This window comes from Populus euphratica, unplaced genomic scaffold (assembly GCF_000495115.2).
Source record: "Populus euphratica unplaced genomic scaffold, PopEup_1.0 scaffold61.1, whole genome shotgun sequence".
Lineage (NCBI taxonomy): Eukaryota > Viridiplantae > Streptophyta > Magnoliopsida > Malpighiales > Salicaceae > Populus > Populus euphratica.
This window is the reverse complement of record NW_011499941.1, coordinates 131,334-146,390: the sequence shown is the minus strand read 5'-3', so window position 1 is coordinate 146,390 and position 15,057 is coordinate 131,334. Positions and strand designations below refer to the sequence as shown.

At 35.4% G+C, this 15,057-nt stretch overlaps 2 protein-coding genes across 4 annotated transcripts; one reads left to right on the top strand and one right to left on the bottom strand.

Annotated features, from left to right (window-relative positions):
* The first annotated feature begins 6,923 nt into the window (after positions 1 to 6,923).
* On the top strand, positions 6,924 to 12,765 carry LOC105136980 (monosaccharide-sensing protein 2-like). 3 transcript variants are annotated; one of them, XM_011042507.1, is made up of 6 exons: positions 6,924 to 7,268; positions 7,552 to 7,683; positions 7,956 to 8,522; positions 10,247 to 11,184; positions 11,541 to 11,728; positions 12,087 to 12,765. In XM_011042507.1, exons 2-6 carry the CDS (start codon positions 7,605 to 7,607, stop codon positions 12,529 to 12,531), a joined length of 2,217 nt encoding a protein of 738 aa, XP_011040809.1. In that variant the 5' UTR covers positions 6,924 to 7,268; positions 7,552 to 7,604; the 3' UTR covers positions 12,532 to 12,765. The 3 variants fall into 3 exon arrangements, with proteins under 3 accessions (XP_011040809.1, XP_011040811.1, XP_011040810.1); XM_011042509.1 differs by lacking the exon at positions 6,924 to 7,268 and adding an exon at positions 7,332 to 7,413; XM_011042508.1 differs by lacking the exon at positions 6,924 to 7,268 and adding an exon at positions 7,353 to 7,468.
* A 468-nt stretch (positions 12,766 to 13,233) lies between these two features.
* Positions 13,234 to 14,645, bottom strand: LOC105136979 (homoserine kinase-like). Its single transcript, XM_011042505.1, has one exon. It carries the CDS (start codon positions 14,511 to 14,513, stop codon positions 13,413 to 13,415), a length of 1,101 nt encoding a protein of 366 aa, XP_011040807.1. The 5' UTR covers positions 14,514 to 14,645; the 3' UTR covers positions 13,234 to 13,412.
* Positions 14,646 to 15,057: the final 412 nt, after the last annotated feature.

Genomic DNA, 15,057 nt, shown 5'->3' with positions numbered 1-15,057 from the left:
TATTTAATATCAGAGCCGAGGATAACTTATCTTAAAATAGAGGGATTATGATATTCCACATTAAAAGCAAACATCCAGAGTCAGGACTTTATTAGTAGTGTTGGTTGCCAATATATTGTACACGTTTTGCGTCTATGAACTACCAAAAATAAAATCATAAGATGTGAAAATCAGGTTGAGTTGAGCCAAAATGAGTCAGGACTTTATTAGTAGTGTTGGTTGTCAACATATTGTACACGTTTTGCGCCTATGAACTACCAAAAATAAAATTATAAGATGTGAAAATCAGGTTGGGTTGAGCCAAAACGAATAATGTATAACATGTTGGGTCGGGTTGTTACAATAAATCATTGCCAAGCTTCAATCGTCCCCGCTTGCTTTACTTGGATTGATGAGGAGAATTTAAGATTTAGAATTTAGAATTTTAGCGTTTAATTGGGTTTATGAAAATGTAATACGATTGATCATAATCCAAATTTCTGATTATTCTCACAAATTTCTTAGTTTTTGTGAGAAATATATGTGTGTGTTTTAAAAAAATTATTTAAAGTATAAACAAATAAATAGTTGGTTTAGAGGTGTAAAAACACTATTTTAAGGTATTTATTTGTTCCACACAAAGATAATATCTTTAAAATATAACTAAACCTCTAAATCTTAAAAAAAATAAGAAGAGAAGGTAAAAAAAAATATTTTTTTTTCATACATATGTTTTCTTTGTAGAATAACTTGTTTTATTAGACTTAAAAACATTGAAATAAAATAATATTTCTTTTAATATTATGACTATTAATAAAATATTTATATTTTAAATTATACTACATAGTAGTTATTAAATTTTATCTTAACAGTTACAAATGTCAGTAGTTATTAAATTTTATCTTAACAGTTATAAATGTCAAAATCAATTATAAAAATTAAAGAAATTAATTCAAAAATAAATTAATATCACTAGTATATTAGTTTAGTTTTATCCCAGGTGCTTTTTTTATATTATAAATATTTATATAATAACATTAAAAAATACACTAGAAAAGTTCATTCACCATGATTGTCACTCAATTTACAACACAATAAAAACTTACACCTATAAATACTTAAAAATAAATGTTTCTTTTTTAATATGAGAAACAATATCTTCTTTTTCTATATTTATTTACAAACTACACCAGTAATATATATAATATTTTTCTATATTTATTTACAAACTACACCAATAATATATATAATAAGCCTTCTATATATATATATAACAGACTACATGATCCTTTCATCTTTAATTGTGGGCGAGTCTGTATTTTTATATGCAAGGAGACAGGTAAGGTTAAACACAAAAAACAAACTGAATCATAGGAAGGTTCCGAAGCATATTGGAACAATTCAATCCATCTTATTAGCTGTGAAAAAAAAAAAACCAACAGATCTATCGAAAGGTTTTTTTGAGACTCCATCCCAGGCCTTATAAATGCTGCAAAAAGAGTGCAGCAGTGTTGTAAGGTTGAAGAAGAACAATTTATAAGCTTGGGCCTTGGAGACCGAAATCCTCCGCTCGAGAACTCGGAAATGCTTACGTAACTTTATGAGCCATGACAGTTAACACGAGGACGACCATAGAATGGATCATCATCCACTGCAGCAGTACCTATCACCAGGGGCTCCATTAATAGTGGGGCCGTGGGAGTGACATCACGAGAGCCGTCCATTGAGTATGGATGTGTTCCAACACTGTTCTATGAGCTCCGTTTTGTCGGCAGGACTCGATATTGTACATTTAACGATGAGCATGAACCCTAAAGAGGGTAGGGTACGTAAAAGTGGTTTGAAATGATGCCCTACTTCCCCCGCTCGACTACATCCGGCCAGTTAGATATCGGTGAAATGAGACAGGGCTCTAAAGGCTAAATCTTTTCCCGTGATGATGCTAGCTATTCGAGCTAGGACATATCCTTTTTCCGACACTCATGCATATACCTTGGACACATCTGGTTCGGCTGCCGTGATGAAGAACCTGTTTGGTTTTTGTTTTGGAAGTATACTAATTAACAGATTGCATGAGGCATGAGCATGTTGATTTGAACACTTATCATTCAAGATCTAATAATTTCCAATAATTGAAAAAATAACTTATTTTAATCCCTCCTCCTCCTCCTCCATGAATGTCATATGCTTACGTATATGTAGCTCTTCATGATTCTATCAAGCTGCTGTCTCCTTCCAGTTTTTGTCTACTAATTCTGACTTGAATCTTGCTGCATCTGAATCATCATCATGATCAGTGTTCATAAGGACAACCACCTATGATTATCAAATAAAGAAAAGAATTGACGGCCAAGTGGACAGCTAGATTCTTTTCACTTGCTTGACTTTGTATAGCTTGAAATGAGTGATATCCTGCCTTCACCGCATGATACCGTACTTGCCCTTTTCTTTTTTTCTTTTTTCGAAATGCCATGATTTTCTTTCCCTTTTATATTCCATATCATTTTTTTTTAAAAAAATGGTAGCTTTAATTATTAGTGTTTGGATACATTGTTTTTAAAAATATTTTTAAAAAATATATATCAGAAACAAACGGGTTATGAATATTGATGACCCGCATGCCTTTGACCGTTAGATTCCCCTAATTTCTATTTTTTTTTCATTGTCAATTAACTAGCTAATGGCGCATGCTTTACTACTCTCTTTATATTAATTGTTTTTTCCCTTTTGAGTGGTTCGTGCTTTGCTTTTATACTCTGCGGAAAAAAAGTGTCCAAGTGGTTAATTAATTATAGTATAAGATCGAGATTCTTCTAATTAACTCTTAAAATTGATTATTTTTGCTCTTTTTTTATTATCAAATATTTTTTTAACTCATAATCTTTTTAGATTATATAATAAGATGTATTAATTTTATATATCTAAACAAAATTGAGTATGCATACATGTTTTGAAACTAAAACATGCCAAAAGTTTTTTTAGCAAATATATAAAATTATTTTAAAAAAATAATAAATTGGTAAATTAATAACAACATAATTCAATATATATGAGAAGATTGTAACATGGTGAAATATAAAATAAATTGTTTTATTTTTTAATTATTAATATTTGTCTATTTTTCTTGCCGGTTTTATCATTTATTCTTTTGTTATCAAAATAATTTGTTATTTTTTTTCACCTTTTTTCATAGTTATTAATAAATCTGCTAAGTTAAGAAATCTTATTAAAATTTCAATTGACTATAACAACTCAACCAAGAAATTCTACTAACTTTAATTAATCTTATTAATAATTTTCATTTATAAATGTCATAATCCTTAATTAACCAGCTAGGCTAGGAAAAATTAAATTGACTACATATAATATTTTTATTAATGATTATCATGGTTATTGAGAATAAAATGAATTTAATTGTTTTTATTTGCAAGATAAGTATTATTTTAAGATTTAAATTAAACTAGAAAATAAAAAAATAATTATATATCCCTATATAGTTGTTTCAATAGCATATATAGGTTATTGAATTGCATTATTCTTCCCATGTTATTTTTCAAAAACTTTTTTTATGTTTTGTTTTCTATCAATTTTTTTGAAAAGGTAATGTTTTAAAATAAAATCAATTTTTTTAAAAAATAAAACAAGACTTTTTTATTTTATATTTTTTAAAAAAAAACCTCATTTCCACCGGGTCAAAACTCCAACGCTAATTTCTCGTGCACGTTGCATAGTGTCAGTAAATGAGTAACTATCGCTACACGTACCTTTTAAAACACGTAGGCAGTCCACTGCTACTCCGAGATTGCAGCCGTCATTTAGGTGACACCAATAGGAGTAGCTCTATCTAGGGTTTCGGAAAACCAAGAGTTCAACCCACGTGGACAGCAATACGAGGATAATGGACAGTACTGCATCTACCCCTTGTCTTTAGGGTATTTCAGAATTCGTCCAGTAAAAGTTTCGGAAAATCAATCCATGTCCAAAAACAATATATATTAAAAAAAACAACACAATTTAAACACATATTTTAAATTACTATTTGAAATAACAATTAGACATAATTGTTATTAAAAATAATAGTTGATCCAAGAAAATAACATGTATAAAAATTACACGTAGGATTTTATGAAGTTTTAATTGATGGCTTAAATGAGATTTAAAATTCAATGATTAAAAATAGAAAATACATCAAAAATTTTTTTTGACACATCTAATATTCTTCAAATAATTTCAAATAAATAATTTTAATTATATTTTTAAAAATCATTAAATAAAATCATAAATTACCAGGGTTTTCTAGGTTAATTACGATATTTTTTTATATTCTTTCAAGATATAATTAGAATTATTTTATCAAATTATTTTTTACTATATCAAATATGTTGAAAATAAAATTTTAATATGTTTTCGATGATCCTTTATTTTTTTTCTTTTTCTATTTTTATCTTTTATTACATCATTTTATTTTATTTTTTAAAAAAATACACTTAGAGACATGACTCTTGCTATTCCAAATAACAATTATATATAAAAATTATTCTTTAAAATATATTTGTGTTGAAATTATATTATTTTTAAAATATTTTTTAACCTTTATTATTTTTCTAGAACTCTTAATAAAATAAGATATTTTTTAATGTAAAAAAAATCCTTGTCTTGGAGGAACTGTACTGTCCCTACAGAAGGCCCCACGTGCACTGATCAATTATAGGTTTCACTGTCATATAAAATGGTATTTGGAGAACCAGTGACTTGTACTGTGCAAGAGAGGAAGCGGTCACTATCACTTGGCCATGGAGATTGATTGATTGCTGAACAGTTAATTGCATCTCAGCCCACAATCTTTGCTATCGCCCGGGTTTTTTTGGTTCGTTAATATACTAAAATAATAATTTTTATTTTTTTAAATTTATTTTTAATATTAATATATATATATATATAATAAATTTTAATTTTTTTGAAAATTCTAATCAAGACAGGAGCCAAACACCCCCTGAAATTCAAGCATAAATTTTTTATATTTCTGTCACTAGCATGCCACGGAATTAAAAAGGTGGGTTTAGTTTTTTTTATTCATCAGCTAAGAATATGTTGAGACCAATTTTAATATTAATTAAAATTAAGAATTTTTTATTCACGATCTCTGAGTCGATTTTATTAAATAATAAGCTTAAGATTTGACATTAAAAAAAATAAAAGAAGATAAAAAAAAACTTATCTATCTACTTGACCTCTCCCAAGATTTGATTTTTTTTATATATTAATGCTTTGCATTAATCTAAGATTTTCATCTACTAAAATACAGAATACAGGTGTCATGTATTATAATATTTGTTTGAGAATGTAATAAAAATCATTTTTTGAAGTATTTTTTATTTAGAAATGTATTATAATATTTTTTATAATTTATTTTTAATATTAACAAATCAAACCATATAAAAATATAAAAAAATAAAATTAAAAATTTTAAAATGTTAAAAAACATAAATGGACAGCGATGCCAAACTTGCCTGCAGTAGAATTCATTGAACCTCACAATCAAGAGTGATGAGGCTGATTAAAGCCCCGTACCAAACTAAAATCAAAGCTCAATTTGATAGCATGTGAGAAGTGAAACCATAGTCAACTATACTTTAACCACACCATGATTAGGACATGAACTGGGGCCCTACAGAGGGTGGTGGGTCCCAGGTGCAAATAATTGAGAAGGTTGTAGCGCAGAAACAGTCAGTGAAGCGAGGTGGTTCCCTCCCCGTTATCTCCAGCCGGAGGGGACCCATAATTAGTAAAAAGAAGTAAAATTCCTAGTCCGAATCTTCTGCTCTTCCGGCTGCTTTCCCTTCCTTTTATGGAACGTGACAGGGATGCCCATCCTTCTCTCCTCGACGGCGCAACCACAAAGAGTGACGAACAAAGTGTACATACCCTGCATCTACTGTTGGTTTTTGGCTATGATTATTTTTGTAGAAGCGTCAATTTTCTTTAGAAAAAAACTAGAATCTGGATGGTATCTGATGGGTTCGGTGTCTGTACTCCTAACCAAACGACCCCGTATCTCTCTATAAATCACCTTAACACAAGCTCAAAGTCATAATTACAGGTCTCGAAGTCCACCTCGACATCCAAGATCCAAATAGAATTTGCATCCATTTAGATTAGGGCGTGTCACTTGGCATGATGCTCCTCTTAGATGGGGATATTAATTTTGATGCTTGTACTTGATTGTTTTTGTATTTATTTTTTTAATATTTTTATATCATTTAATATATTTTTAAATGAAAATTACTTAAAAAAATAGTTACCATCACACCCAGACACTCTCACATGAACAACCATTATCATATTTTTAACCACCCCATGAAATGATTTTGAATTTAAGTTTTTGTCTGGTAGTTCAAAATTACAGAGACAAAATCGTTGATCGTCCTACTTTTACATGCGCGCATCATCCATGTCGATTCAATGCTATATAAATAGTATTGAATGCTAAGTGAGTAATCGGCTCTTTATAAGGAAACATCTTCTTTTGCAATTGTTTTATAAAAATTAAAATTTTCAGCATCAGCTCTGATTTATTACCTTTTTGTCTGTTTGGTAATGCGAATCCTTAATATTTGCTAATATCACATGGTTAACAAAGGGAAGGAAACTTGACACAATCTGTGTCTTGGTTTGTTTAGATTACTGGTTAGACACTAAATTGTTCGTCAGTGGACACACCACTAGATTCCAACGTCTAGGGTCCAGACTTACATGGATATTTGGATGGATCCCTTTTAGCCCCTTGTACGCTTCCACATTATTGCTTTCTCAAATGTGATATAAAGTTTCGAACTTTTCTATTTTTCTTTTCTTTTTGAAATTTTGTAATATATAGAATTGAGGCCCCATCTTTTCTTGTGGTGATGCTAAGATGGGGTTGATAGCGAGAGTGATGTGTAGAAAAAGCCATCCGAGGAAGGTGGCTACGTGCAGGGTAAATATAGAGGCATAGGGGGCAGGTGTCGTACTTTAGAAGGCCTTTGGTTTGCTTCTCTTTTGCTGAAATTTCTCTCCTTTTTCACTTCTCCATCTGTGACCTAAGAAAGATCTCTCCTTCCTCTATTTGCATTCCATTGCCCTGAATTATAATACAAAATACAAGAACGAAAGAGAAGAAATCATCACAAAGGACAACTTTTTAGACGCAAGTCATTGCAATTTGCAGAGAATTTAATGACCCTTTCTTCATCTGATAATACATGAAAGGACGCATCTAACGGTTCTGCTTCTTTTTCTTCATCGCGTCGGTAATTTTTAAAAATAACCACTTGTTGTTTTCATGTTAGATTGGGACGTCTGGGTTTTCGTTGTCTTTTGTTTTCTAATTAGTCTTTAGTTTGTTTTTTTCCGTTGTGTTCATCGGTTTGGTGGTTTGGTAGTGTTGATCCATTGGTTTGTTTCTCTGCCCAATAGAGATCCTCGTATCTTACAAGAGAATTCTACTATTGTAATTATATCTAGTTTTGTTGAATTAGGAAAGCAATAAAGCTTTCCACCATGTGATCTCTGATTTGGAATCTTCTCTTTCAGGGTGCTTGGTTTGTCGGTTTTTTTCCCCAGAAGAAATCTTGGCTTAAGGGAAGATGAGTGGAGCTGTGCTTGTAGCTGTTGCTGCTGCTGTCGGCAACTTATTGCAAGGATGGGATAATGCAACCATCGCAGGTAATTTTCCCTTTTGATCATCTATTTCCTAGTTTAACTGTCATGGCCTAAAATGCTTTAAGGTTTCTTCAGCTTTTAAAGGTAATTCTTTGCACAAGAAATGATCGCTTTCAAGCTTCGAGTTGTTTTTCTGATCGACTTATAGTAACCGATATTTGCTTCTCTTTAATGGTTTATAATTGGATCTTGCTTGAATTGACCTTCTGAATTAGAACCATGAATGTCTGGGCAGAGTGATTTAAGTCATTTTCTGTTTTCCTTTGCCGCTGCAGGGGCTGTTTTATACATAAAAAAGGAATTTCATTTGGAAAGTGAACCAGCTATAGAAGGACTAATCGTGGCTATGTCACTTGTTGGAGCCACTTTAATTACTATGTGCTCTGGACCCATATCTGATATGCTAGGCCGCCGTCCGTTGCTGATAATCTCATCTGTACTTTATTTCATTAGTGGTCTTATAATGCTATGGTCTCCCAATGTTTCTGTTCTACTTCTAGCAAGGCTCTTGGATGGATTTGGCATTGGTTTGGCTGTTACTCTAATTCCAGTTTATATATCTGAGACGGCACCGCCTGAAATAAGGGGGTTGTTGAATACCCTTCCTCAGTTCACTGGATCTGGTGGAATGTTTCTCTCATATTGCATGGTGTTTGGAATGTCCTTGATGGAGGCTCCGAGTTGGAGATTGATGCTTGGAGTTCTTTTTATTCCCTCTATTATCTATTTCCTATTGACTGTATTTTTCCTGCCTGAGTCTCCAAGGTGGCTTGTGAGCAAAGGACGGATGCTTGAGGCCAAGAAGGTTTTGCAGAGGCTCCGTGGCACGGAAGATGTCGCTGGTTAGCCCTCTCTGCTTTGTCTCTTTAAAAGTTTACTCTTTTTTTTTCGGTGATGCCAAATATGATCTGCATGGGTTTTGAGTTTAGCCTGTTTGAAAGTTAACTTTTTTTTTTGGTGATGCGAAATATGATCTGCATGGGTTTTGAGTTTAATAGCTATATTGTTTAGATATGCCTAGTGACGGGTGATATGACACATAAGGTAAATGCTTTCTGCAGGGAAAAAGTATAGTTTTGGGAATTTAGTGGATGCAGAAATGTGTCCCAGCAAAATAAAAAATTTGTTGGAATTTTGTTTATGAAAATTTGCACGCGTAGATTCTTTATCAGTTATAAAATGAAAGTTCGCTGTTCAATGTGTGGTGATTTTAGGACTGAAATTTAAGAGCTTCCTTCTTTCATGTGCTATGCTTCCTGTTGAACCAACCATTCTTTGTATCCTTTGGCTTAGCTATATATAAAGCTGGAAAACAATCCATTTCTGTATTTGGATCATCATTCTCTGACAGTTTGGCCTTCATTTGTTTTGCTTTCACTGACGCTGAGTTGTTAGACTATTACCAGACACAACGCGTTAACAAATTATTTTCAAATGATTTTTCGGTTTATTTTTGCTTCGGCTCACTTCCTATTCTACTCCTTGCAATATAATGGAACTTATTCTAGTCCCCATTAACTAGATAATGGATAGTATTAATAAAATAAAAATCATATCATATCATAAATTGCAAGAAGGATCATGATTCAGAGGTTCTTGTTTGATTTCGTTGTTTGTACAAAAATTTGGAAAATGGCAGCAAGATTTCAGTAGACAGAGTAAATTTTTTACCTTTAGAGGGTGATTTATGCTTTTGTTCTTCTACTGACCAATTGCAATAGTGTGCCTATTAAACATATCATAGAGCATTGCCTATGATAGTCATTTTGGGGAAGTTTGTAGAAATCTGCTTGGCTGTAATCTGTTCTGTTCTTTCTCTTCTGTGTTTGCTTTACAAAATCATTGCCATCAAATATAATGTATTCAGTTTTAAGAGAACACCATTTTGACTTCATGGACAACATACCTGTAATTATGCCATATTGTAGCTGCTGCTTTATGTAGAATTCTGTAGCTCCATATTCTTTCATAGCTAATCGTATGTTAGTTATAGCTCCTACGGTTCATAATTGCAGCATGCTTCCTCTAATGTTGTTTGCCTTACAAAATACTGGATGGTCCAAACTTAACTGTCTCTACCACATGTGGTGCGGGAATTCTCTTTCAATCTCTTCTTCATTGACTCTTCCTCTCTCTTGCATTTTCACGTCCTCTTAAACCTTGCTAAGCGACTCCACATGCCATGTATTTTCTTCTATCAGAATATAAGTCAAAGCATTACGTTTCTCTTTCTTTTAGCATTTATAAAGGGGAGAACCGATGTGTTTGAATTTACAACAACTCAATAGATGATTGGTGACTGGAGTCTATTTATTTCTTATTTATTTTTCTCTTTGTTGCTTATATGGTGCTAATGTTGCAGTGTTTCCTCTTACTTATCTACTTTTTCTACATTGAAGGTTGAGTATTCTCTCATGTTCGGGGGAAATGGTGTTCACTACTTCATTTTAGGATGTTTATTCTCACAATAAAATCACTCACCACTTCATTTTAGGATGTTTATTCTCACAATTTGGTAGTGACGCAAATATCCTATTCATGGTAATAATCTTGTTTGAACGAACAGGTGAGCTGGCTTTACTGGTTGAGGGACTTGGACTTGGGGCTGACACATCAATAGAGGAGTACATAATTGGCCCAGCCAATGATTTCACTGATGACCATGATATATCCGCTGACAAGGATCAGATCAAGTTATATGGATCTGAACAAGGTGTCAGTTGGGTTGCCAGACCTGTCAGTGGGCAGAGTACTATTGGTCTTGCATCTAGGCGTGGAAGCATGGCAAACCAGAATGTACCTCTCATGGATCCTCTTGTGACCCTCTTTGGTAGCGTCCACGAGAAGCTCCCTGAACAAGGAAGCACGAGAAGCATGCTTTTTCCGCACTTTGGCAGCATGTTCAATGTGGGAGAGAATCAACCTAGAAATGAAGATTGGGATGTGGAGAGCCACGCCAGAGAAGGCGAGGATTATGCATCTGATGGTGATGCCGGTGATTCTGATGACAATTTGCAGAGTCCATTGATCTCTCGCCAGACAACAAGCATGGATAAGGACATGGTCCCACCAGTTCATGGAAGCATGACAAACACGAGACACGGGAGTCTGATTCCTGGAAATGATGGAGAGCCAGGTGGTAGCACAGGGATTGGTGGTGGTTGGCAGCTTGCATGGAAATGGTCCGAGAGAGAAGACCAAGATGGAAAGGGAGGCTTTAAAAGAATTTATTTGCATCAAGGGGGTGCCCCTGGTTCTCGGCGTGGATCTCTGGTTTCTCTGAGTGGTACTGATGGCCATCCAGACGCTGATTACGTCCAGGCTGCTGCTTTGGTGAGCCAACCAGCTCTTTATCCCAAGGAGCTTTTGAATCAGCATCCAGTTGGACCAGCTATGGTCCACCCATCGGAAACTGTGGCTAAAGGACCAAGCTGGAGAGATCTTTTTGAACCAGGTGTCAAGCATGCCTTAGCTGTTGGGGTGGGACTTCAAATACTTCAGCAGGTAACAATTACTGATCTTGGTTTTTTGTTGTGAAGTTAATTCACTGCTACCCTGTTGGTACAATGGTAGTAAACTGATCTTGGAATTTGTTCTCTTTTCTTCAAGATGGAGATTTTCTAAACTTTAATAGCAGGGATGGTTTTAAACCAATGGATATCTCAATCTCAAATCATCATTTTCTTCCTTTTCCTTTGACAGCTATGCCTTCAAGATTGAAGCATAGTGAATTTGTTAATGGAGACATTATACTACTTTAAGGTTTTTTTTTTTTTCACTTTTGCACAAGTTGGCTTCTGAATTTGGGTGCCTATGTCACTTTTGCATAAGTTGGCTTCTGAATTTGGGTGCCTATGCAGTTTGCTGGCATAAATGGGGTTCTCTACTATACTCCTCAAATTCTTGAGCAGGCAGGAGTTGGAGTTCTTCTCTCACACCTGGGCCTTGGTTCAGCTTCTACATCTCTGCTTATCAGCGCCCTTACAACCTTGTTGATGCTCCCCTGTATAGCTGTTGCCATGAGGCTCATGGATATCTCCGGGAGAAGGTACTTCCATTTCTTCTTTTCCTTGACTATTTCCTATGCAATTGCAGCATATATTCTTTAAATCCACAAAATTTTTCTTGTGATGAGGATTACTGATGCGCAATGATGCGTCCAAGGCTAAGCCCAAAAAGCAATCATTTCTTGATCCAATAATTTGTAATCTTCTCATCGGTTAATGTTTAGGGCCTAATGAACTAGGGGGGGAATGCAAGGTCTAATCGTCTGGACTCGATGTCATGTATCTTCTAGATGAAAAAAATTGTAAAATACTAATGGAATTTAAAGACAAAGAAAAGAAAAGCAATACTGCTGTGTTGTTACCCTTGTTTACTGTCTTCACTGCTGTTGTGTTGTGCAGGACTTTGCTGCTCACAACTATCCCTGTGTTGATCGTATCACTCATTTTGTTAGTCCTGGGAAGCATGGTGGATTTGGGCAGTGTTGTAAATGCATCAATCTCAACTGTTAGTGTTGTGCTCTACTTCTGTTTCTTCGTCATGGGTTTTGGGCCAATTCCTAACATACTTTGTGCGGAGATCTTCCCTACCCGTGTTCGTGGCCTTTGCATAGCCATATGCGCCCTTACATTCTGGATTTGCGACATCATTGTGACGTATACACTCCCAGTGATGCTCAAATCTGTTGGCCTTGCTGGTGTTTTTGGTTTGTATGCAGTCGTCTGCATCATATCATTTGTGTTCGTCTACTTGAAAGTTCCGGAGACCAAGGGCATGCCTCTGGAAGTGATATCGGAGTTTTTCGCTGTTGGTGCAAAGCAGGTTGCAGCTGCCAAAGAAAACTGAATCCAAGCACCTATGGATAGAAAAAGTTTTGACTGTCGCTTTATTTGTTAAGTTTATATTTTTGTAGAATAAGGACACCATCCTTTCCCCTCTCCCTTTTGTTATGATTTTATTTTACAAGACTCTCAAGGTTCTTTCCTCCTCGCGTGTTGACATTTTTTTTTCATACTCTTCGTCATGTAAGATAAAGAGTGGGATGATCAATGAGGTATGAGAAATAGAAGGGATTTATTTGTTTCGACCCAGACGTGCACGCTTGTCACCCCCGTGGTGCCTTACATACCTACTGGGTTTGCAGGGTATTTAGTGGGCTGTGGGGATTAGTCGTAGTGCGCGCAAGCTGGCCCGGACACTTCACGTAAATAAAAAAAAACAAAAAAAAAAATACAATATTGAACATCTTCCTTGTACAACCAAGGCTATGAGAAATAGAAGGGATTTATTTGTTTACGAGTTGGAAGAGTCGAGTAGGGTCTTCTTATGCGTGGGGCTTAAATAGACAGTACCATGGCATTTAATACCATCTGCTGTTTAATGGAGATCCATTGTGAGGTTTCAACCAAAGTGATTTCCCCAAAGCAATATCTTATGAACTAGTTTAAAAGCGAAAATATACGACCACACAAGCACACAAATTAAGGAATGTTGGTATGAACAAATTCTAACAAGATTATCAATGACAGACGAGAACCCACAATTGCATTTGACATAGAAGAGAGCAAAAACATGTGAGGTTTATTCATTAAAGCAGCTGCATTCAATAACAGTTTAACACTGAAGCAAAACAAAACCAAAAAAGCTGTCCCCTCTACTTTTTGGCCTGGTGACTGGGTATTTACTGCTGTTTGAACTTATTATCTCACACCAGATCAAAACCAGCATCATCTAGGAACACTACCAACTAGTCTAGCACCAACTCTATCCAGCCTCTTAACCATAGCGACAGCCTTCAATTTCCCTTCTTTCCAAAAAGCCTCCGCCATTCTCTCCCCAACTTCCACCCCTCTATCCTCACTATCCACCACTGCCACCGCTGTCGGTCCTGCCCCACTAATGGTACATCCAAAAGCCCCTGCCTCCAGAGCCGCCTTCTTAACCCCTTCCATACCAGGAATCAGAGGAGCCCTTCTAGGCTCCACAATTTTGTCACTTGACAGTGCCTTCCCTAACCCCACCAAATTCCCTTGCAGCACTGAAGCCACTAAAGCCCCAGCTTGACTACAATTCCACACGTGGTGTGACATCCCTACTTCAGCAGGCAATGCAGCCCTCATTTTCTTAGTTGGGGCTTCAAAATCAGGACTAACAAGCACAAAGATCAAGTCCTTTTCAACGGGGAATTGTAAACTCATTAACTCTAATGGATCATAACTTCTAATCAAAACAAAACCACCCATTATTGCTGGTGCTATATTATCAGCATGGTAACCTGAAACTTTAGCTTCAGATTCCAATCCAGCCAATACCAGATCTTTCACCTCCAATTTCCTTCCAAACAGCTCATTCACCGCCACAGCAGCCGCAGCAGCACTGGCAGCGCTGGATCCGAGTCCGGATCCTAAAGGAAGGCCCTTTTCAAGGGAAAGAGAGAGACCCACAGAGCGAATGTTGAGCATCTTCATGGTTGCAATGGCGGCGATGCCAGCACAGTTGTTGAGAGGGTTTTTGGAGAGACTTTTTGTGCCTGAAATATCGGAGATGGAGAGCTCGCCGGGGTGGACCGAGGGGTCGACACGGAGAGAGACGAAGTCGCCGAGGCCATCAACGGCGCATCCGAGGAAATCGAAGCCAGGGCCAAGATTGGCGACGGTGGCAGGTGCGAAGGATCTAACGGAGGTGAAAACGGGTTCAGGTTCGGTGGTTGTGATGATTGGCAGAGCAAAGTTACAGCGAAGGATGTTTGGTTTTTTAGGATTAAGGCTTGTTGTCAAGGAAGTTGTTGGGGTTATGGGTTTCAAAGGAGAAAGAAAACAGATTGCCATTTTCTGTCGTAGAGAAGAAGGAAGTTGCTTTTCGGTGGGTCAAAACACAGAGAGGGTTTTAGACTCCCGTTCTTATTTATTTTCCAAAGAGACAACAGCACTGAGGGGGTAGGTCTCTTGTCTCTCAGTTCATGAGGTTTAACTCTTTTATGTAGTCCTCCGCACACGTTTGGTAGTCATATTAGCACCTCAACAATAATTTCAAGCACATCGGCCCTTATTGCGAGGAAAGGGCACTTCTTACCGTGAATTGGAGATGTGAAAATATTTTTTATTTAAAAATATATTAAAATATTATTTTTATATTTATTTTTGATATTAATACATCAAAATAATGTAAATATATATAAAAAATGTAAATTAAAACAAGAAAAATAAAATTTTTATTAAACACAACATTCTCATAACTATAGTTATCAAATCCGTTATAGGGGTTAACCCCGCTAAGGGACCGGGTTCAAGATTTCATTGATCAACCAGAAAAAAATAAAAAATATATTTAAAATTTTAATATTTTATATAAAAAAATTTAAAAATAATCCAT

What these genes read in the sequence shown, in the direction of transcription:
- LOC105136979 (XM_011042505.1), bottom strand. Translation starts at nt 14,513, where the DNA reads ATGGCAATCTGTTTTCTTTCTCCTTTGAAACCCATAACCCCAACAACT.
- LOC105136980 (XM_011042507.1), top strand. Translation starts at nt 7,605, where the DNA reads ATGAGTGGAGCTGTGCTTGTAGCTGTTGCTGCTGCTGTCGGCAACTTA. An exon ending in GGATAATGCAACCATCGCAG is followed by an intron (nt 7,684 to 7,955) that starts GTAATTTTCCCT and finishes TTGCCGCTGCAG; the next exon opens with GGGCTGTTTTATACATAAAA. An exon ending in TGGCACGGAAGATGTCGCTG is followed by an intron (nt 8,523 to 10,246) that starts GTTAGCCCTCTC and finishes TTGAACGAACAG; the next exon opens with GTGAGCTGGCTTTACTGGTT.